Source organism: Oryx dammah, unplaced genomic scaffold, assembly GCF_014754425.2.
Source record: "Oryx dammah isolate SB20612 unplaced genomic scaffold, SCBI_Odam_1.1 HiC_scaffold_9, whole genome shotgun sequence".
Lineage (NCBI taxonomy): Eukaryota > Metazoa > Chordata > Mammalia > Artiodactyla > Bovidae > Oryx > Oryx dammah.
In genome coordinates, this window is record NW_024070193.1 from 7,242,574 (window position 1) to 7,263,501 (window position 20,928).

At 52.0% G+C, this 20,928-nt stretch overlaps 1 protein-coding gene across 6 annotated transcripts in view; it reads right to left on the reverse strand.

Moving 5' to 3' along the window:
- The window catches only part of FYCO1 (FYVE and coiled-coil domain autophagy adaptor 1), a 79,474-nt gene that overhangs the window by 36,946 nt on the left and 21,600 nt on the right, over positions 1-20,928 (reverse strand). For 5 of the 6 annotated variants that reach the window (XM_040246797.1, XM_040246792.1, XM_040246794.1 and 2 more), the window contains exons 6-14: positions 20,654-20,797; positions 17,302-17,392; positions 14,024-16,342; positions 12,979-13,071; positions 12,076-12,194; positions 9,799-9,966; positions 7,152-7,301; positions 6,244-6,443; positions 3,185-3,329 (exon numbers count right to left, since the gene is read on the reverse strand). In XM_040246797.1, the coding sequence (XP_040102731.1) occupies positions 3,185-3,329; positions 6,244-6,443; positions 7,152-7,301; positions 9,799-9,966; positions 12,076-12,194; positions 12,979-13,071; positions 14,024-16,342; positions 17,302-17,392; positions 20,654-20,797 (3,429 nt within the window). The remainder of the gene's footprint in view (positions 1-3,184; positions 3,330-6,243; positions 6,444-7,151; positions 7,302-9,798; positions 9,967-12,075; positions 12,195-12,978; positions 13,072-14,023; positions 16,343-17,301; positions 17,393-20,653; positions 20,798-20,928) is intronic. The other variant, XM_040246796.1, reaches the window with a different exon arrangement.

A 20,928-nucleotide genomic window follows, 5' to 3' on the forward strand; every position in this document is an offset into this window, starting at 1 on the left:
CGGGTTTGTCCTGAGGACACGTGTGTGGAGCGGGGAGTGGACAAAGGGTAAGGAAGGAGGGCAGCTCTTTGATGGGAAGATGGGGAAATGGGGCCAGGAGAAGGCGGCCGTACGCTGCAAAATGCATCTCATGCCTGTGACTAAAGGGAGGAGTTCTGGGTACAAAGCTTGGTTCTGACGCTTGCAACCCCCTGACCTGGAGCGAGTTACCTGGCCTCCTGAGCTTCAGTGCCTCGATACGAGAAACAGGGACCATAACCCCTACTCTGTGGAGGGCTGGGCGGGACCAAGTGAGGGCGCGCAGACACAGCTCTGGAGGGAAAACCTCCAACAAGGGCTTTCAGCAACACGACCTCCAGGCAGCCTCTGTTCTCCAGATTAGAACTTTTGCAGCGTTAACCCCTCCTGGACCACTTCTTACTTTGGACTCTTTCTCTAAATCTCTTGGCAAGGACGTGTACACACACCCAGGCTCTGTACCACCCCTCTCCCCACCGCCACTTTCTCAGACTCCTGGTGGTTTTAAGCCTAAGAAAAAGCTGCAGGAGACACGAGTGTCTGCCTCCAGTTAATGTGCAAGCAAGGTGTGAGACGGGGCAGGCCATGAACTGACTCGGAGGGCTTACCCTTCGCCCAAACAGACTAGGCACGGGACTGCAGATCCATCCATTAGCCCCGGATCTGCCTTAGAGGCCGAGGCCAGCATGCTGGCAGTTTCCTTTCCCTGGAATGCTTCCTAATTTCCCACGACCGAAACACACACGTTTGTCAGTGGTCAGAAGACCTTCTGCTTTTGCTCCTACTAGGAAAGGGGAAGGTGAGGGGTGAAGTGACGGGGGAGCTAAGGGGGTACTTTCTCATGCATCTGAGAGCCCGGGGCCATTTCCAAGGCCCTGAGGTTCTGGTCTGGCTCACCTGACCCCTGACCCACCTGGCCAGTAGTCAAGGCACAGTCAGCGAAGAGTTGCCAGGTGACAAAGGAAAAGGGTGGCTTAGTGCAAATCCAAGGAGGTCAAGGGGGACACTGCAGGCTCACGCAGTCAGGCAAGGCTTCAAGGTGGGGCTTTCAGAAGGAAAAGCAAAGGCCCACGGTCACAGTGAGCACCTTCACTTGGGTGATGGGGTTGGCTGTATCCTTGAGGCGAGTTCACTCACCCTCAAGCATGAGCATAACCGAGTATAGGGACACACGCTGGAGCCTAAAATCTCCTGAGCTGAGAACCTCCCAAGATTAAGTGCATCTCCTCCCATGCAGCAGAAACCCCAGACGATAAATCTGACAGATTGGTGCCAGCCTTCCTCTGAATTCTGGGTGTGAAGAGAGGAACAGAGATCTCAACGTGAGTGGGCAAAAGCTCGCGAAGCTCCCCGCCTGGATGGAGAATGGGCCATGGACTGTCTGCACACGGGGGCCCTGTCAATTCTCCCCCGAGCTTCTGAGCAGGCAGCGCTTTGCACGAGAAACTGCATTTCAGCTGGACGCCAGGGCTGAGAAATACCAAATGAGGCTGCCACGGAGGGGAACTTGACCTTTGCCGTGGGTCCCCTGACTTAAACTCTTGACACTTTAGTACGATGGCACTTGATGCAGTTCTTTTTTTTTTTTTTTCAGTTATTTCATTTATTTAGAAATTAGCCCTTGCACAACTCTCCTTGCAAGCTTTGTTGGAAAACAGCTGGCCCAGAAAAACTGGGGAGGCCAGTGGCGAGCTGGTGCTGAAGGACGGACGGCCCTGTGCCGGATACCGTCCATCTACAGCAGTGGAAGGTTTGGAGGGTCTGGGTCACCGTGATGGGACAGGGCCCAGGCTGGTTGGGGGAAAGTCCCTTGGTTCCACAGAGTGCTGGGTAACAGACTTGTCTATATTTTTTATTGCTTTTAGAACTCGGGGGCTCAAAGAGGCCTTAGCTGAAGCCAGAGGAACTTCTGAGAGAAACCGCTTGAGAGAACTGAAATTAATCTGAGCTTCCTTTCTTGTGGCAGCGTCGCCAGGCCTGATGAGTGGTTCTATGACGTGGTTTTTAAAGAGCAGTGTGATGCTCTGAGCACGGCTGAGGCAGCCCAGGAAGGGCTGCTCTTCTGAATCATCCAGCAGAAGTCATCCCGGATCTCTGCGGCATGCAAGCACACGTCCTTCAGTCCCCAGGCTGACATCCTACCCCCAGCGCCTCAGAACGGGGCTGCTTTTGGAGATAAGACTATTAAAAGTGACAAGTCGCTCAGTCGTGTCCGACTCTTTGTGATCCCATGGGATTCTCCGGGCAAGAATACTCGAGTGGGTTGCCACTTCCTCCTCCATGGGATCTTCCCAACCCAGGGGTCAAACCCAGGTCTCCCATATTGAAGGTGGATTCTTTACCATGTGAGCCACCAGGGAAGCCCAAGACCATTACAGAAGTTAGTTAAAATGAGGCCAATAAGGTGGGCCCTAATCCAATCTGACTGGTGTCCTTATAACAATGGAAGATTAGGAGCCAGAGAGACAAGGGTGCACACGCCCAGGGTCGGGGCTGACCACATGCAGAGACAGGAAGAAAGCGGCCGTCTGCAAGCCAAGGGGAGGCCTCAGGGAAAGTAAACCCGCCGGCATCTTGGCCTTGGACTTCCAGAACTTGACAAGTTAGACTTCTGTTGTTGAAGTCATCTGGTGTACAGCATCTGTCATGGCGGCCTACGTGGATTAATATAGTTGCCCAAGACAAGAAAGGCTTCATGGAGTTGCTGACATCAGGAGGACTGCTGACAGAAACGCCCAGAAACTCTCTGACAAGGCTCCACGCTGACCACTCCCCGAGTCCTGGTGCTGTTCAAGGACCACCTGCCCTGAGCACTGTGCTCAGGCACCTTACCTTAATGAAAGACAGGCGATCCTGCTTCTGAGCATTCCTAATCCTCTGATGAGACAGCACAAGGCCAGGGACTTCCCTGGTGGTCCAGTGGCTAAGACTCAAGCTCCATTACAGGGGGCCTGGCTTCAATCCCTGGTCAGGGAACCAGATCTCACACGCAACTGAGAGTTCGCATGCCACAACTAAAGATCCTGCGTGCTGCAATGAAGACTGAAGATCCTGAGTGCAGCAACTAAGACCCTGTGCACCCAAATACGTACTTTTTAAAAAAGAAAGAAGGCACAATACCAGGCACTTAATGAGAACTCAGGAAATGGAGGTGATGTCTACTCACTGTTCCGCCACATTTGGGTCAAGAGAATCAGTCTCAGTAGGTGTTTCAGGCAAGGAGGAGCCGGACTCCTGTATCTGGCACAACTCCTCGTCTGTGATGATGTCAAACACGGCGTCATCTGGCGGCCGGCAGTCTGTGTTGGCACCTGGGGCACAGATGCAAGCAGGGAGAGAGGAGAGGCGCACGGTCATGCACGGGACGGGGAGGGAGCGCAGCTCCGCGGACGAACCAGGAGCATGCACCCTGCAGCACTCGCTCAACAGACAGGGACTCTGTCTGGATGGAGACAAACGGCTCGGCTGTTGGGATGTTTCAGAAAAGCAGATGAGGGGACTGCAGGTGAAACAAAGTATTTTCTCTGAAGTCCCTTAGGCAGGGGCGTGGAGGACTTTTAAGCTCTAACATGTTCTCTGGGGCCCCTTACTTAGAAGGAAAACACTTATCAAAACCTTATCAGGAAAGAACCTAACTAAAAGCTAAACATACTTTCCTGCTGCTGAATCCTTGCTCCAGCAGACACACCTCATGCATGCCTCTTTGAGAGCAGGAGTCTGTGTGACCTGCATTTCCATCTCAGTCCACTAGGGGGTGGAAAGGAACTGCCCACCACCCCCTAATCCAACCCCACCAACCCCTGAAGCTCGACAGAACTGTGCCCAACCCTGCAGAGCACTGGGTGGGAAGGCCACTGTGTGGATGCTGCTGTTCTAGTCATCCCCACCCCGCCAACAAGCACCCTCCTGCATGTGATGGAAGCTGTGACGGCAGGCCTGAGGTGAGAGAAGAAAAGGCAAGTAAGACAGAAAGAAAGACAGGCAGGGGAGGAGGCAGGAAATATCAGAAATCAAAACAAGCAACCTCAGCACGCTGGCACCATGCCACCCTGTGTTGTCACCGAAACACCCAGAATGAGCCAGGTGTGGGAAAGAGTCCTGGGCCGCTCAGCGAGAAGAAGAGTTCATGTGGGCTGCAATTTCCCAGCGGGTGCTGCCTCACGGCTCCTGGATGGGCCGGGCTCTAGGAGGGACATTCTCCCTCTGGCCTGAAGTCTGCACAATGGACGGCGGCTTGAGGCACAGGCTGAAAAGGGGGGACTGGGCCTGGCTTTTTTCCATAGGCCCAGCCACATTCCTGAACTCGCCTTTTGAGGCTGGCAGGAGGAAGGGGGAAGGAAGAGGAAGGAAGGGAAAATGAGCAACAGGGACCCAAAACGATGCCCGCCGAGAGAACCCAAAGGAGCCCTAAATTGAGCGCTCTGCCACATGTAGACTGGAAGACTCAACTCTGTTACTCTGGCAGTTCTCCCCAGACTGCTGTAGAGACTCAATGCAATCCCAACCAAAATGTCACCAGGATGTTTTTGTAGAAACTGACTAGTTAATTCTAAAATTTATATGGAAAAGCATATGACCTAGAATAGCCAAACTTTAATAAAGAAGAAAACTAGAGGACTCACTCTGCCTGATTTTAAGACTTATAAAATTACGGCAATTATAACAGTGTGGTATTGGTGAAAGAAAAGGCATGTTGGTAAACGGAGTAGAACAGAACGTCCAGATACTGAATCATATATAAAGGCAACTGATTTTTGAGAAAAGCACAAAAGCAATTCTATGGGAATAGACCTTTCAACCAATGGTGTTGGAATAACTGGACAACCATATACAAAAAATGAATCTTTGGGCAAAGCTTGCATCATATAAAATTAACTCAAAATGAATCATAGACCTAAACGTGAATCTAAAACTATAAAACTTTTAGGAGAAAACAAAAGAAGACCTTTGAGTTCTTGAGTTAAACAAAGAGAGAGATGATATTAAAAGAACAGGAAAAAATTGACCCATAAGGGGAAAAAAACTGATAGACTGGACTTTATCCAAATTATATTCATCAAAATAAAATTTAAAAGACAGGATATAGGTTGGGAAAAAACATTTGTAAAACACATATATGATAAATAAATCATACTCAGGATATATAAAGGGCTTTCAAAATTCAGTAACTTTTAAATAACACACTGCTGCTAAGTCACCTCAGTCGTGTCCGACTCTGTGCAACGCCATATATGGCAGCCCACCAGGCTCCCCCGTCCCTGGGATTCTCCAGGCAAGAACACTGGAGTGGGTTGCCATTTCCTTCTCCAATGCATGAAAGTGAAGTGAAAGTAAAGTCACTCAGTCGTGTCTGACTTGTAGCGACCCCATGGACTGCATCCCACCAGGCTCCTCCATCCATGGGATATTCCAGGCAAGAGTACTGGAGTGGGGTGCCATTGCCTTCTCCAAAATAACACACTAATGCTGTGCAAAGTACACTTCCCCATCCTTGAGCAGTTGTTTGTATCTAGTATAAATAATGGAGCTGGCCAACCTCCTTGATGATCCATTTAAACAAAAGAGGAGCTAACAGTGTCTCTGAAGGCTGGCTGGCCTGGATCCAGACTGAGGCCAAGGAGGGCAGGGCTCTGGCTGCAGGAGGCAGTGGTGTCTGAGCACAGATGGCGCTCACTGCCACCCGAGTCACTGCAGTTCTGCCCCCCTCGTGCTCTACACCCCAGTCCAGTCCTGAGCGGGCGGCCTGGGCTGGGGTCTGCGAGGCTGCGCCTGGAGCAGAAGCAGCAGGGACCAAATCCCGCTTCCTTTCACCGAGCTGAGTGAGAGGAGGTGAAGGACAACGTGCCCTCCTCGGTCACTGAGTGAGAACATGAGCTACTGGGAAGATAGGGAAGGATGCACTCATTTCCAGATTCAATGCCTGGCCTTCGGTTATCCCGGGACAGAAGTTCGGGGCTGGGGCCTGGGAGACAGCATTTTCTAAAGCGTGGGGTGGCGTTCTACCGGTGGTACATGCGTTAAGAGGCAAACAGACCTCACGTTAAATAATAATGCTGAATCATATCAGGAGAAAGTTATTCCCTTTTCAATTCACTTTCCATCCTAATTACATCAAAAAGAAAGTTTCAGTGCCTCACTTTGGAAGTACTGAACTAGGCGTGGCTCAGCTAAGCAGCCACAGTGGGGAGGGTGGCCCCGGAGAACAGAGGCAGTCGGGGAGCTGACCTTGGCCTCCGGTGGCCTGGGCTGGGGATCGCGTGGGGCTGGGCTCCCCCTGGCTGGTGCCTGAGCTGCTGCTGTTGGGAGACCCAGGGCTCTCACTCAGCTTCCGGAAGCAGGCCCGGCAGCAGCGCTCCTTCTTGCCACTGTGCTTGCTCACGGCGTAGTTGTTGCAGCAGTAGTAACAGAAGACGCGGCCGCATACCCTGGGGACGACACGGGCTGTAAGGGTGCCGCACAGGGGTCGCGAGCGCCCTGCTCGGCGCTGGAACTGGGCTCTGGACGCCACACGGTTCATCACACCCAACTCTGCCCGCTCTGGACCGTGGCCTCAAGGCCATTTCCTAAGACTCCAAGAAAGCCGCCTGGGTGACACCTGATGGGAGGAAGTTTTCCTTCCTAGGGTCCTAGCAGGCAGGCCGAGCCCCCTTCCCTGACACTACGATGCAGCGGGGCATCCCACACCTGGGGGCTGGGCTCTAAAACCAAAGATGATTCTCCACACCCCGTCCCAACTTGAAATTCATTCCTGCCCGCCCATCTTCGGGTCCTGGGGGCAGGGAGGTCTTTGCTTCCTCTGGTAAAGCCTCGGCCCCTGCTCTCTCTGTGGTCTGTTTCCCCTCTGATCCCCACAGGCCAAGCAAGCACCGAGATTTGGGTCTCTGGGTGCCCCACATCCCTGGGGTCCCCTTACTTCTGCCCACATACCCTGTATTCAACTCTCTTCCCTTTCGGGGATTCTTGAGTGTCCTGCTGGGACCCTGCCTAACACGCCCTCCTCAACTGGTTCCCTCAAAACTAAAAGACAACATGCTCTTCCTAGACAAGTGGCCACCATGCCAACGCCTGCCCTAACTCCCCATCCGGAGCCCTCTGCTCTGGCTCTGGGCCCTTCCCGCAAGCCGCCCGCTGACCTGCAGTGGTGCCTCCGCACCATCCAGCTGAACTCCCGCTTGCAGTCGAGGCAGTGGCTCGCCTCCGTGTCCCCGGGCCATCTCTCCTCAGCACTGAGCTTCTGCTGGAATTCCAGGGCGTCTGACTTCTGCCAGAGAGCATCCTTGTCCCTGGGACGGAGCCACATTAGAAAAGCAGAAGAAAGCATCCATGAAAATGACAGAACTACCTCTGATTCACTTCAAAAGACTGCTTCTGAATTTTGCAAGACAGGAGGGGAATTCACTTTTATTGACACTGAGGTCACCTGTCACCCCACAGCAGACCCAGACTCAGCAGGAGTCCCCCAATGTGTGGGCCCTGATCTGACACCACACATGTGAAGGTATGGGGGGGTCCATAAAAGGCTCTGGCAACTGCAAAGGCCTGCTAACAAGGGCCACCAGCTGCCCAGGGGTCTAAATGGCAGTGTACATGGCCACTGGGAGGTTAGGCTGCCAGGCGCTGCCACACTTACCTGGCAGCCAGTGTGCTGTGAGCCAAATAACCAGGAATGTACGCCCACCCACATCTTCAGGATGTTTGGGACCCTTCTTGTTTTTATGGTTTAAGTGATAATTAATGGCCCTGGCAACATGTGAGCCACTGACGACTGAGAGCCACGCCAGAGCCACCCAGGCCCTGAGAGAAGCCGGCACTCTCGCCAGTCAGGGACTCAAGTCAACCAAAGACTGTTCCCCTGAAATATAAACCAGAACATGGACTTTTCAGGAATGCCTGACATTGTCAGGAAGCAGAAAGACTCGTTCTTGCGACCAGCGTCATTCTCCCACCTGGGCCATGGCTTGTTCTGTCCAGCCCTGGGAGGCCAGGTGCCCAGACCCTGGGAACCTGGCAACTGTGTCGGGACCTGGGCTCTTCCAACACAAACTTCTGGAAGGTGTGTGAACGCAGAGGTCACAAATGCCGAGTCCCTAGTCTGCAAACTGATGGCATGTGGGCAGAGTTTTCAAGCTTCTAAATTAGCCAAAATTTATTATTGCCAATTTGCAATCCCAAATGAATTAGTACATTTAGGTATCGCTTATGCGTGGCTGCGGACACTGTAAAGAAAGGGCTAACCAGATCTTATGTGGTTCTTGAAAGACAGACCCAAAACTATAAACCAATTTTATGGAGTTTTTTGGACAAAACTTTGAGTCTGAGCCAGTGTCTAGTGGAGCAGGGGTTTTCAACTCTTGCTCACTGATACCTGGACCCCACTCCCAAGAATTTCACTCTGGCTGGTCTGGGTGGGGTCCAGACTTGAGTGTTACTTTAGTTATTAGCTCCCCTAGTGACTCCAATTTGCATCAGGGTTGAGAACCACTGCTCTAGTTATAACTATCAATTAATAGGCTACACAGAAGATGGAAAAACATGTTAGATGACACTATAGAGATGTAATCAGCAAAGCCCAGGTTATAGGAAACTCTACCAGATAAATGGCCTGCTTTCTTTAAAAGTAAACTGCAAAGGAAAAGAAGATAGATGGTGGGGAAACCATGCCTAAGTAAGAGAGATCCAAGAAACGTATCACTATGCAACATACAGAGCTAATTTAGATTCTGACTAGAAAAAAACTATACAGCAACTGGAAAAATTTCAAAATGACTAGATACTTGATGACACTGGAAATTAGTAAATTTTTAAGCATAGTAATAATATTGTGGTTGTTTAAAATAAACAGTCCCAGTGTTAGGAAGGCACGTACCAAAATACTTGTGGATGAAATGACAGGAAGTTTGGGATTTGCTTCAAAACAGTCTGAGGAGGTGGGAGAAATGGGTAGGACTCCAGGAAACACAAGACTTGGTCATGAGCATATGTGGAGGCTGGGTGACAGGTACAGAGGGGTCCATTCTGCTATCTGCTTTTGTATTTTTGAAAACTTCTGGGACTTCCCTGGAGGTCTAGTGGTTAAGACTTTGGGTTTCCACTGCAGGGGCCACAGGTTCGATCTCTGGTCAGGGAATTAAGATCCCACGAGCCACAGGGCATAGCCAAAAAAGAAAGAAGATTCCCATACAGAGAGCTTTACAAATTTTTTGGAATGACTTGCCAACATTTAAAACTCAGACCAATTTCACATAAAAATCCAGATTCCTACCTTCTCTGAAGAAGTGAGGGGCCCTGGCGGCAGCAGCGCAGCCATGCCCTCTGGTTTCTCAGAGCCCCTCCAGCCCCGCTCACACATTCACGTCACTGCCTGCTACCTGAGTGACTAACGCTGCTACCTGAGGCGCTGGAGTCTGGGAAGAGTCGGAGGGAGGAGAAGGAGAAAAGGACTCAGGAGAGCGGGGCAAGGGAGTGGAGAAGTCCCTGAGGATATTAAACATCTTTGACTGTCACTCTGTGGCTGAGTACACGGAGAGTTTGAAAACAATTAACACAGCAATACAAAAACACAAACCAGACACACACTAGTGGGAACAATGAAATCCTGTCTTTTAAGGCTGCCAAGGGCCTGAGTAGACCCTGTTCACGTGTGTGTGTGCTCTTACAGCAGAACACAGGCAGACAGGGGCCCGCTTCCCTGCACCAGTCCCTTCAAGAAGAGTCACACTTCCTTCAAGAAAAGCCAAGCTCAGGGGAAGCCCCCGGCCCCTGGTCTGTCCAGACGCTCACCTGAGCAGCTCTATCAGCCGCTCCTCCAGGTACTTCTTGGTTCTGTTCAGGTCATCCAGGTCAGCGAGCATCTTCTGGTCGTTCTTCTCCCTGTCTGCCGCCTCCTGGCAGAGTCTGTTGTAATATTCCTGGGCCCTTGTGGTGGCTCTTTCAAGTTCCTTCTGGGTCCTGGTGGAGGAGTGGAAAGTAGTCCTGATCACCCACTGTTTCCAGCTTCCCCCTTCCCCCGGGCTACCCCCAGCCTCTAATAAGCAGTCCCGCTGCCCTACCAGCCTTTGTCTTTGGGGAGCCCCTTGGCACTGTTCCGCTCACAGGGTGTATATTCAAACCTTAAGCCTTCAAACCTCCTCTCGCACACCCAAACTCTTCACACATTGCTACCCCCCACAACAAATACAAGGGACATTCGGGAGAGGAGGTTGACCTCAGGTCACTAGGAGTAGCCCAGGTGGGTCAAACTCCGTACCACTTTTCTTGGGAGAAAACTGAGGTTGTGAAAGGAGCCCAACGGGTGAGGTACATGGGTTAGTGATGGGGGGCGGATATGCAGAGGAAAAAGGAGTCAGACCAGGAAGCACTGAGGCACAGTTTCCTGGAGGTGGCCAGGCAGAGAAGCACCTGTCCGCCACGTTTCTCTGGGACTCTACACATGGGGTGTGGCACTGGGCACAGAGCAGGCACTAACTCTGCATGGCCAGGAGTTCAACCTGAGGCCTCGAGGCCTACGGAATCCTGCTCCGGGTACTGCAGAGTCTCAGGCTATGAGAGGGGCTGGCTGAACCAGAGTCTGCCCGTGCTTGCCCACTTCTCCTTCAGCTCACTAGTCCCCTAAGGCAGTGGCTCTCCAAGGATGGTTTATGAACCAAGGTTTTCACAAAACCTCCATAAAACTAGAGGGCGGCACCTGACTCATCACTCTGTATCTACTTCAGCCTTGCCACGTCCAGGAAAAAGTTGTCAGCAGGCTGTTTACGAGACACTGTCCACCAAAGTGATCTTGGGGACACACAGACATACACACAGTTATAGCATTTAAAAAAAAAATACCACCAACTTAGGAGGTTCTATTTAAGTTGTCACATGAACATGGCCTGGCTAAGGGCAGCCAGAGTACTACAGCAACTGAACTCTGAAAGGAGAGTCAGATGAGAGGAGACACACATCCAGGCTACTACGCATTCAGTGTGGTCTGGATCTCCCGTTGAGCCTGGGCCAGGCCTAGAAGCAGGTGGTAGGAGATGGGTGGGAAAGCTAAACCCTCGGCAAGTGTGGTGTGTCTGCTTCTGCTGGGAGCACACATGCAATCCGGCGCCAGGATCCCCTACAGGACGAGCCTGGCCCCGTCGCTGGCTGGGGGGCCCATGATGCACCAGGGGGCTGCCAGGTCTGAAGACGCGGCGGCCTTGGGGCTGGACACAGGGAGGGCCATATTTTAAGGTTAAAAGAAATGATGACAAAGGGTGACGGCAAGACGTGCTCTCCACAGACACAGCACCAAAGAGTCTGCAGGAAGACAAGCTGACCCTGCTCCCTGGCTCGCTCGCTCACTCCTGGATGGGCTGGGAGAACCTCACACTTAACCCCGCAGCCTCTCACGTCACTGATGAAGAACTCGGGTCAAAACTCATACTGGGGAAAGCACGCACATACATAACTTACAAACCAGTTCCCTAAAAGAAAACAAAATACGAGAAAACACAACACTGTCTACATGTTTTTTAGGGTAGTTGTTCAGAAAAGACTCTGGAGCCAAATGTTCTAAGTTCTAGTCCTGCCATCACCACTTACACACTGCGTGACCCTGGGAAAGTGACTTCACTCCTCTGAGCCGCATTTTTCTCTTCTATACAATAGGATAAATAATAATACCATCCTCACAGGACCGTTGGGAGGATTAAATAGGCAAGTAAATTTCAAGGACTTAAAATGGTACCTGCCACATTTTAGGCTTAAATGTTTGTTGTAGTATCATGACACTTGCCCAATTTTTATTTCATTTGATATTTACCAAAACATGAAGTTCCTGAACTGAAATATGGCCCCCCAGAGATGACAATGGAGAAAGGTTTCCTGCAGCTTCTACAGGCTTGTGACAGGCAGATTGCCAAGGAGCTCTGTGGCATGCTTCCGACATAAGCACTCTCTGGGTCTACAGCTTTTCTTGCAAAAGGACTTTTTAAAGCTGAATGAGTGGTTGACTTTCTAAACGACTGGCCCAAACCCACCCCTTCTGTGCGGACTCTCCCCCTGGCCCCGCGGGCAGACTGTGTCACTAACCTGTCCAAGTCTTGGCGCAGGGCAGCCCCCTCCTCGTCCTTCCTCAGCATGGCGGCCTGGCACTCGGCAAGGTGCTTGCTGGTGCAGCTCAGTTTCTCCTGCACGTCTGCCTGGGCGGCCTGGCACAGGAAGCAGGAAGACGCCTGGCTGCAGAAGCCGTGCGAAGTGCCACCCGGTGACTGGCTAGCTCCACCCCATCTGGCCGGCGCACTTCTAACGGGAGGGGCTTTTGTTTAAGTGTAAGAGGCCAAGAACTAGTACATGTGTGGATAGGACAGATTCCCGTTTGTAACTATGTCCCTTGAGCGTCAACTAGGGCCAGTTGTGACGGGTGTAGGGGCTCCAGGGTGGGGATGGAGGTGTGGTTGCAGGGTGTGGGGGTTTCTGAAAAACGTCACAGCCCTGAAGACAGGTTTCAGCGCCCCCCTTGCTCCAGCTCAGGTCAGACTCACTGACTTGGAGAGCATGGGCGGATATGCGCGTGCGTTAGTCGCTCAGTCGTGTCTGACTCTTTGTGGCCCCATGGACTGTATGTAGTCCGCCAGGCTCCTCTGTCCATGGGATTTCCCAGGCGAGAATACTGGAGTGGGTTGCCATTTCCCTCTCCAAAGACAAGGCGGGGGGTGGTGTGAAAAAACACACTTGGCAGCTCCAGCCAGGTGTTCAGGGAGTGGCAGGGCCATGACACAGACTTTGGGTGTCTACAAAGGTGAGCGGATGGCAGCTTCAGTGGGGGCACTGGATCTCCCGCAGGGAGGCCTCTTGATGGTCCAGTGAGAGACAAGCGAGATTCCCTCCCCAACAGGCCCACAGCCCGGGAGTAGGATGACCAGGCAGATGAGGGGCCGGCCCCTGCTGAGGCAGGCAGGAGTACCTCCCCTGGGCCCCAGGGCTCAGGCCTACCTTCAGCTTCCCCTCGGCCTCCTTGGTGGCCTGCAGCTGCTGACCCTGCTCCTCCAGCTGGCCCCTGAGGTTCCTGCATTCTTCACTGGAGGTCTGAGAGGATGGGAAAGGGATCAGAAAAGTGGGGTCCTTGTTCTGAGACTCCTTCGGCCCTATTCACCGAAGTGGGTAAAAACAAGCCACTTCTCTTTCTCCCAAATTCAATTAAGCTTTGGGCTTCACTGGTAATACAATCCTGTCAAGCTAAGAGATTTAGCTTGGCCTCTGAGCTTAGAATCTCATTTCTTCGAGGGAAGGGTGGAGCTACACGGGATAGAGTGACACAGGGTGGGAGGCACGTCTGTGGAAAGGCAGCAGCTGCCTGAGCGAGAGGAGTGGAGAAGCGCACAGACATCAGAGGCCAAAGCCCCGGCTGTTTGCCTGTGTCCTCACTCTTAACCTCTCCCCCGTGCAGTCTAAGGCACACATAAGCTTGGCCATCCCAAGGGTCTTGTGAAAATGAATTGAGTTGGTTTATTACAACTGCACTGTTATCAGAAGGCAGCTGAAGGGACAGAGAATCCAGGGACAGGACTTGAGGCAGTCAGGAACTCCAAGCCCAAAGGGCTTGGACAGCAAGTACATAAACGAGGGTAAGGAAAATACCAGCGGCCTCATGTTTCCTTAAAGCAGGCACTCCCACCCTGCCCCTGCTGCCATTCAGGAATGAGGGCACAGGCTTACAGCCTCCTAAGATTTCAAAAGAAGCCCCCAAACTAAATCTACACACAACTTGCTCTTAAAATGTTGGCTGCTAATTACAAAAAAAAATTCTGTGTGGGCCAAACTTGTCTGCAATGGCATCAGATGTCTGAGTGAAGGCATCCTTCCCTCGTGCTGGGTCCCTGACAGGTTCTCGCAGGACAAGGATGCTGTGAGCTGTGACAATAGGACATTCCCGGGCTCTCACGGGCCACATGGCCCAAGGCAGCTCCCACTCACTCCGGGACCCACCAGGCGCTACTGCACAAGGTGGGTGCAGCTCAGACGGCTGGGGGAGGGTTACCTTCAGTCTTCCCTGGTAATCCATGATCTCGGTGCTCAGCTGGAACTTGAGGGTGTCGAGCTCCTGGAGTGAGGCCTCCTGGAGGCTCTGGGCGTGCTGTTCAGCCTGGGCCAGCCGGGCCTGCAGGCCAGGAAGCGAGCCAGCTATCTCCTCAGCCGCCCTCAGCTGCTCCTGCAGGCTCTCATTCTCTCGCCGCAGCCCTGCCACTTGGTGCTCCAGGCCCTCCCGCTCCCTGGAGGCTGCCTCTTTGGCCTCCTGAAGCTCCTGAATAGTGTGGGCCAGCGCCCGCTCCACCTGCGCTTTCTCCGCAGTCAGCGCACACACCTGGATGCCCAGCTCCGCCGTGTCTGTGTTGGCGCGGTGCAGCTGCTCCTGCAGCTCGGCGTGCTCCAGATGGGCCTCCTCGGAGCTGCTCCTGGCCCGGGACAGCTCCGCCCGCAGCATCTGGAGCTCCTCCTCCCTCCGCTCTGCCTCTTCGGCCCTCTCCTCCCTCAGCGCCCCTTCGCGCTCCGAGCACTGCAGCAGCTCCTGGACGTGGGCCCTGTTGAGGGCCTCGTTCTGCTCCTTCAGTCGCTGCACGAGGGCCTTGTGCTCTGTCAGAGCAGCCTCCGCTACGCTCAGCTGGCTCTTCACCTTCTCCTGGTCCCCCAGGGCGGCCTGCAGCTTGGCCTGGAGCTCCACCACCACAGCCTGGAGTCGCTGGGCCTCCCCGTGATGGATCTCCCGCTGAGCCTGAGACAGGGCCAGCTGGGTGGCCAGCTCCTGCAGCGCATGGCCCTCAGGGGGGCTGAGACCCTGTTGGCCTCCGTCTGCCCTGAGGGTCTCAGTCGGCTGGGTCTGCTGCTGGCACTGGCCCTCAAGAGCTTGGAGCTCCCCGTCCCGGGTCTCAGCCTCCTTGCTCCGCAGGGCAGCCTCCTTCTCTGCCATGTGGGCCTGCAGGCTTGCCTCCGTCTGCTCTGACTCCAGAGAGGCCAGGGAGCCCTGGCTGGCCGCCTCCCGCTGCTGCAGCGCTTGGTAATCAGCCTGCAGGGCCTGAAGTTTCTCCTCCAGAATGTGGTTGCGCTCAGCTATATTCTGCAGCTCCTTCTCCAGGTCCCTGTGGGCCTGCTGGGGCTGGTCCTCCGGGCTGGCCCTGTGCACCCTGGGATCGTCTGTCTGTCCCTCCCGCAGGCCCTGCTGTTCCTCCTTTGGTGTCTCGCAGGCCTGCTGTGGGGCAGAGTTCGGAGCTTCAAGCATCTCAGCCGCGCCGGGCAGACCTGGGCCTGGCTGCGCAGCAAGTCGCTCCAGCGTCCCCACCTTCTGGCTGAGGTGGTCCCTGTCCTGGATGAGCTGCTTCTTCTGCTCCTCTAGGTCACTCACGTGCTGGCTCACCTGGGCCAGCTGGGTCTCCAGGAGCTGCAGCTGCCGTGTCAGCGAGTGGGCCTCCTGTTCCAGCAGCTCCTTCTCCTCCAGCCACCGCCGCGCCTCACGCCTTGCCTGTGCGAGCTCCTCCTCCAGGAAGCCCAAGTGGCCCAGAGACTCCTGCAGCTGGCGCCGGAGCTGGGCTGCCTCCTGCCCCTTGCGGGACAGCTCTTCCCGCAGCAGGGCTGTCTCCTCCACCAGGCGCTCCGGGCAGGCCCCGGCCTCCTCCTTCAGGTGCAGTTCCCCGGCCAGCAGCTCCAGCTGCGCTGCCTGCTGCCCGCTGAGCTCCTGGACGCGGGGATTCTCGCTTTCCAGGGCTTGGAGCCTCACCACCAGCTCCTGGGTCTCCAGGGCCGAGTCACTGGAGGCGTGCTCTTCCCTCTCCTTTGCATCCAGAGCCGTAGGGGCTGTCTTCTCGGCTGCGGCCGGCTGCTCCGGGACATCGGCCGTGGGGATGTCCTGGTCCCTCCTGCGCGGGGAGTCATGGGTGGCCTCGAGCTCCCGAGCCAGGGGCTTCAGCAAGGACTCCAGCCGCCGCAGGGCCGAGCAGTAATCCTCCTTCTTCTCCGCAGCCCCCAGCTCCAGGGCCTGCAGGCACGTGTGCAGCTCCACCATGGTGTTCTGCGTGGCCTGGGTGACTTCCCACTGCTTCTGGAGCGCAGCCACCATGTCTGCGAGGCGACTGTTGTCCTCGGCAGTGGCGCGGCCCCTCTCCCTCTCCACCTGTAGCTGCTCTCCTTGCAGGCTGATGGCCGCCCTCAGCTCCTGGTTCTCTCTGTCCAGCTGCTGCATCCGCTCCTGCAACTGCTTCTCCCGCACCTCCAGCTGGTCCAGCTCCAGCCGCATCTCGTCGAAGCCCTCCAGGGACTCACTGTTTAAGGGGTTGCTCAGGTCTAGGCTGGAGGCCATCTCCTGAGTCTGGGCGGAAACACGGAAAATAAGTGGCTTGGGGATGAAGCTACCCAGCTGTTTGGTGAAGCTTTAGAATTTAATGCGAACAGAAGGAAAAATACAGCAATTAGGTGACCTAAAGTCTATGGAGCTATTTGAAGGACTGGAACTCCTTCGCTCAAAGCAGCTGCCAGAGAAGGTCAGCAGCACATCCTAAAACCATGATGCAATGCCACACGTGTGAGTTCCCCTGAGACCCAGAATTGACGTTTCCCATCCCGCCCCCGCTAGTATTGGTAACACAGTGGCTGTACGCTCTCAGAGAAATTAAGTTATATGTAAACTACTGCTCACCCACTGCACTGTACCCACAATTCCTGCTGCAATTATATCACAAAATGGGGTGAAAATGCTACTCTGAATGCTTCTTGTATTGATTACTCTTTATTTTGCTTTGCTGAATAATTTTTGTGTTCTTTCCCATTAAACTATATGATACATTCCATTCACACAGATAACAAAATTAACCAAACTGACCTTACCCACTAGCATTCACTGAGCACTAGGCTTGCGCCAAGCCCTCAAGCACAGTATGTGCATACCTTTGTCTACTCCCTACAACCACCTTAAGGGCTGGGATAATTGTTATGATCCCATTTTACAGATGAGAGAGCTCAAGTTCCGAGAAGGTAAGTCACCTTCCCAGAGTCACACAGGTGGCGAGTGACAGTCAGGATATGATCTTGCCACTTTTAACCACAGTGCTAAATCACTTCTTCTAAAACACTTCAAAAAGTTTTAAAAAATAACAATTTTAAAAGGCCTGAATTCCTTTTGGTTGTAAAAGCCTGGACTCTGGGAAAGAACGGATAGAACTGAGGGGTTATGTGGCTTGGGGCTGGAACACCAGGTGTCTGCAAACGTCCCCCGAGTTGGGCGGGGCAAGGACATGACAGACAGGCAGGCCCCAGCCTTCCCGGCATTACCTGCAGGTAGCTGCTCACCAAACTGCTCATGCTTGAGCTTCGGCTGGGCGGTCTCCACAGGTAAGCGGAAGAGCTGGTGGCCAGGGTCCTCCTGTGGGGCCGCAGAACAGACATGCCTGCCTCAGAGCAGGAAACACACACACACACGAGGAGGCCTTGGTTGTCAACTGGCAACCAGGTGGCGGCAGGGGTGATGCCCACCCAGGTACAGTAAGGAGGCAAAGTCCAACAATTTCCACCAAAGCACACGTTCAGGTTGGTTGTGGCCGCTGGACTCCACTGCTGAAGTCTAAGCATGGTGGCTTTGCTCTCACTGCCAGAAAGGAACGATATTTTCCCAGTTTGAGGTTTAAGCTTTCCTAGAAACTTCGGTGCCAGACACTACTTGTCTGCCAGTGAGGAACCAGCAGCAGTCAGTCTGGTAAACAGAGGTCACGCTGTGCTTTGGGCCTTGAGGTCACTGCTTTACAGTACGTTACACGGGTGATGTGGTGGCAAGACCTCTTCGGGTTCATGTGACCACACCGGACACTCTCCTCACTACGGAAAGTTCTATCTGATGGCACTAGTCACTGCAAACGTAATGCACTTTCACTTAACCGGAATCTGTCCCTTAACCTACAATTACTGCATTTTGCACCTGTTAGTCTCCACAACCCAGCCACTGCACTTGTCAGCATCTACCCGGAAGACGGTCACGTACGTGCGGGTGACGTGTGGGTGCTCTCGGCAGTGTATCATGGTGGAGAAAGCAGAACAAGTCGGACTCTACCACTGGAGAGACAGAGAGCCTCTTTACTCACACAGAGGAACACTACGCCAGGCACTGCTCATCTATTTTGTAAAGTGTCAGGCGGTGGATAGTTTTGGTTTCTAAGCCTTATGAGCTCTGCCACAACAACTCAACTCTGCCACCGTAGCCTGAAGGCAGACCCATAGACAGTGGGCAAATAAAGGCGTGCCACACACTGCCTTGTGGGCCATGGCTTGCCAGCCCCATTCCACATCTGTAGAACTCCCTGTGAAGGCAGACCCATAGACAGTGGGCAAATAAAGGCGTGCCACACACTGCCCTGTGGGCCATGGCTTGCCAGTCCCATTCCACATCTGTAGAACTCCCTGTGCAATTAGCTAAAAACCTCAAAAACCAAGTGGAATGAAAAAGGCGAGTTGCAAAAGAATAGCTACTTCATGATTCAATGTATGCAAATGCAAAGAGTATATATATATATATAAAATAAAACTATATATGAGAACACACAGTAAAACACAAAGATATCCGGGAGCGACACTCATCAACTACAGGGTTGTAATTGCTTCTAGAAAGAGAGAGATCAGAAAGGATGGCCGTGGGGTGGGGCTTTTTTGAATCTATATTTTATTTCCTAAAAAAAAGGGTATTGGAACCAGCCTGAAAGGGCTTTGACTGTCCAAATATGAGATAACTTGAGCTTTAAAATTATTACAGTGACGAATATAACCTATTGAAGAAAAGAAGAATCCACAAGTCAATACTGCTATAAATAAGCAAATGAATTAACAGATGGAGAAGAAAGAAAAGATCTTCCTTACAAACAGAATGCCAACTACTAATGCAGAAGGAAAAAATGGACTCAGAAAATCACTCTGATAACCATGACAGTAATTGATTCAGGAAAGATTTACCAATGGATGCTAACAGGAGAGAGATTTAAAAGAAATAGGATTAAAAAAAAAAAAAAACCTAGTCTCAAAATGTCTTCCAATAAGATACATATTAATTACAAAGAGAGAAACAAAACTTCAGGAGAAACCTGGCCAACACCAGCATAACCAAATGATGATGGTTAACCTCACTAGTAATGAAATAAATCAACATCCTGTGCCTCTGGGTACAATATACCGAGAGGGACACAAAACCTGGGGTATTTCTCCCAAAATGCTTACCCTGAATACAGTAACGGGAAAGTACACTAGACAAACGCAAATCAAGGAACAAGTTAGAAACAACTGGCCTCTACTTCTCAAAAATGTCTATGCTATAAACAACAAAGAAGAGAAACTATCCCAAATGAACAAGGACTAGACCCCTGACAATTCACTGACGTGACCCTGGACTGCCTCAAAGACGTGTCTGGCATAATTCTTAAAATTTGAGTATGTTCTGTAGACTGGATAGCAGTATTGTATCAATGTCAATTCCCCGATTTTAACAATTGTACTGAGGTTGTATAAAAGGATGGCCCTGATTTAAGAAAATACACAATGAAATACTTAGGAGTAAAGGGCAATCAGGGCTGTGACATTTTCTCAAATGAGAATGGAAACAAACCACGTTTACGTAAGGAGAAAAAGTGATATGGAATTCCCTGACAGTCTAGTGGTTAAGACTCCATGTTTCTGCTGCAAAGGTGCAGGTTCAACCCCTGGTTGGGGAACTAAGAATCCCCAAGCCATGAGGTGCAGCCAAAAAATGACCAAAGAAAAGAGAGTGATAAAAACAGTTGTAGTAACACACTGATAACTAGGGAATTGACGTGAAGGACAGAAGAGCACTGAGTACTGTTTTTACAACTTTTCTGTAATTCTGAAATGATTTTAAAATCGAACCATTCTAAAAAGGACGTGTGTAGTAAATATGGCAAAAATGTTGGCTCTTAAGCCCCAGTAGTTGACACATGGGTTTCATTATAGTCAGTACGTTTTTCCTGCACAGAAAGAAGTCCCTAATAAGAAATTAAAAAAATTGGAGTTAAAAGCAAAACACACCTTTTTTACAGAAAGCAAAAAAAAAAAACCACCAACAAAGAGTGCTGGGTTTGAGTTGAACTCGAGTCTGGTGCCCTGGCCCTGCTCTTGCCAGCTGTGTGGCAGTGGGCAAGTCTCTCCACTCTCTGCGCCCGTTTCCTCAGCACCTCACTCCTGAAATGGGTGTTGTGTGAATGCAGTTGTGCAGGTGCTATACTGGTGTAGGAATAGAAAACACAGCAAAGCAAACTTTCCAACAGCCCTTATGCAATGAGCTTTCTATCCCTCTCAGTGGTGTCCATGATAATGTATCTAGAAGAACATAACTGGGAAAAGCCCACTTGCTTCCACTTCGCTCCACACTGAGTTCCTTAACACATTTGAAAACCCTGGGTTTTGCATATGCCTCTCTACTGACTCATACCGCCTAACCAACTAGGTTGGTTTAAGGCTGGAGCCTTCAGATGTTATCGCTAGTCATGATGCAACGAAGTCTGTAAAATGAGCAAGCATAAGGTAATTTACTGCATTAGCAAAACTGCTTTGAGCGTACTGATGGCAAGCTTCAAAACTTCAAACACCTCTTTCTCCTTTTTTCAACCAAGCAGTTAATTCTTCAAAGTACCTGGCAAACGTTGGCCAGGCAGCATCCAGGTCATAGCCCCTCGATGCCAGGTCAAACTGGACATCAGTCAGCTCGTAGAGTTGGCCCACGATGTCAGAGCTCAGCTTTGGCTTCAGAAAGGGGCTCCTTGCATAGTACCAGTCACTGCAGAAAAACACGGAAAGGGGTCAAGTACAGGGACAATAAAGACAACGGAAGAGAGCATTTAGTCAGTCCTCCTAGGACGGCTTTGCCTCATCAAATTGCAACTCAGGTACTAAATTAATTACAGACAG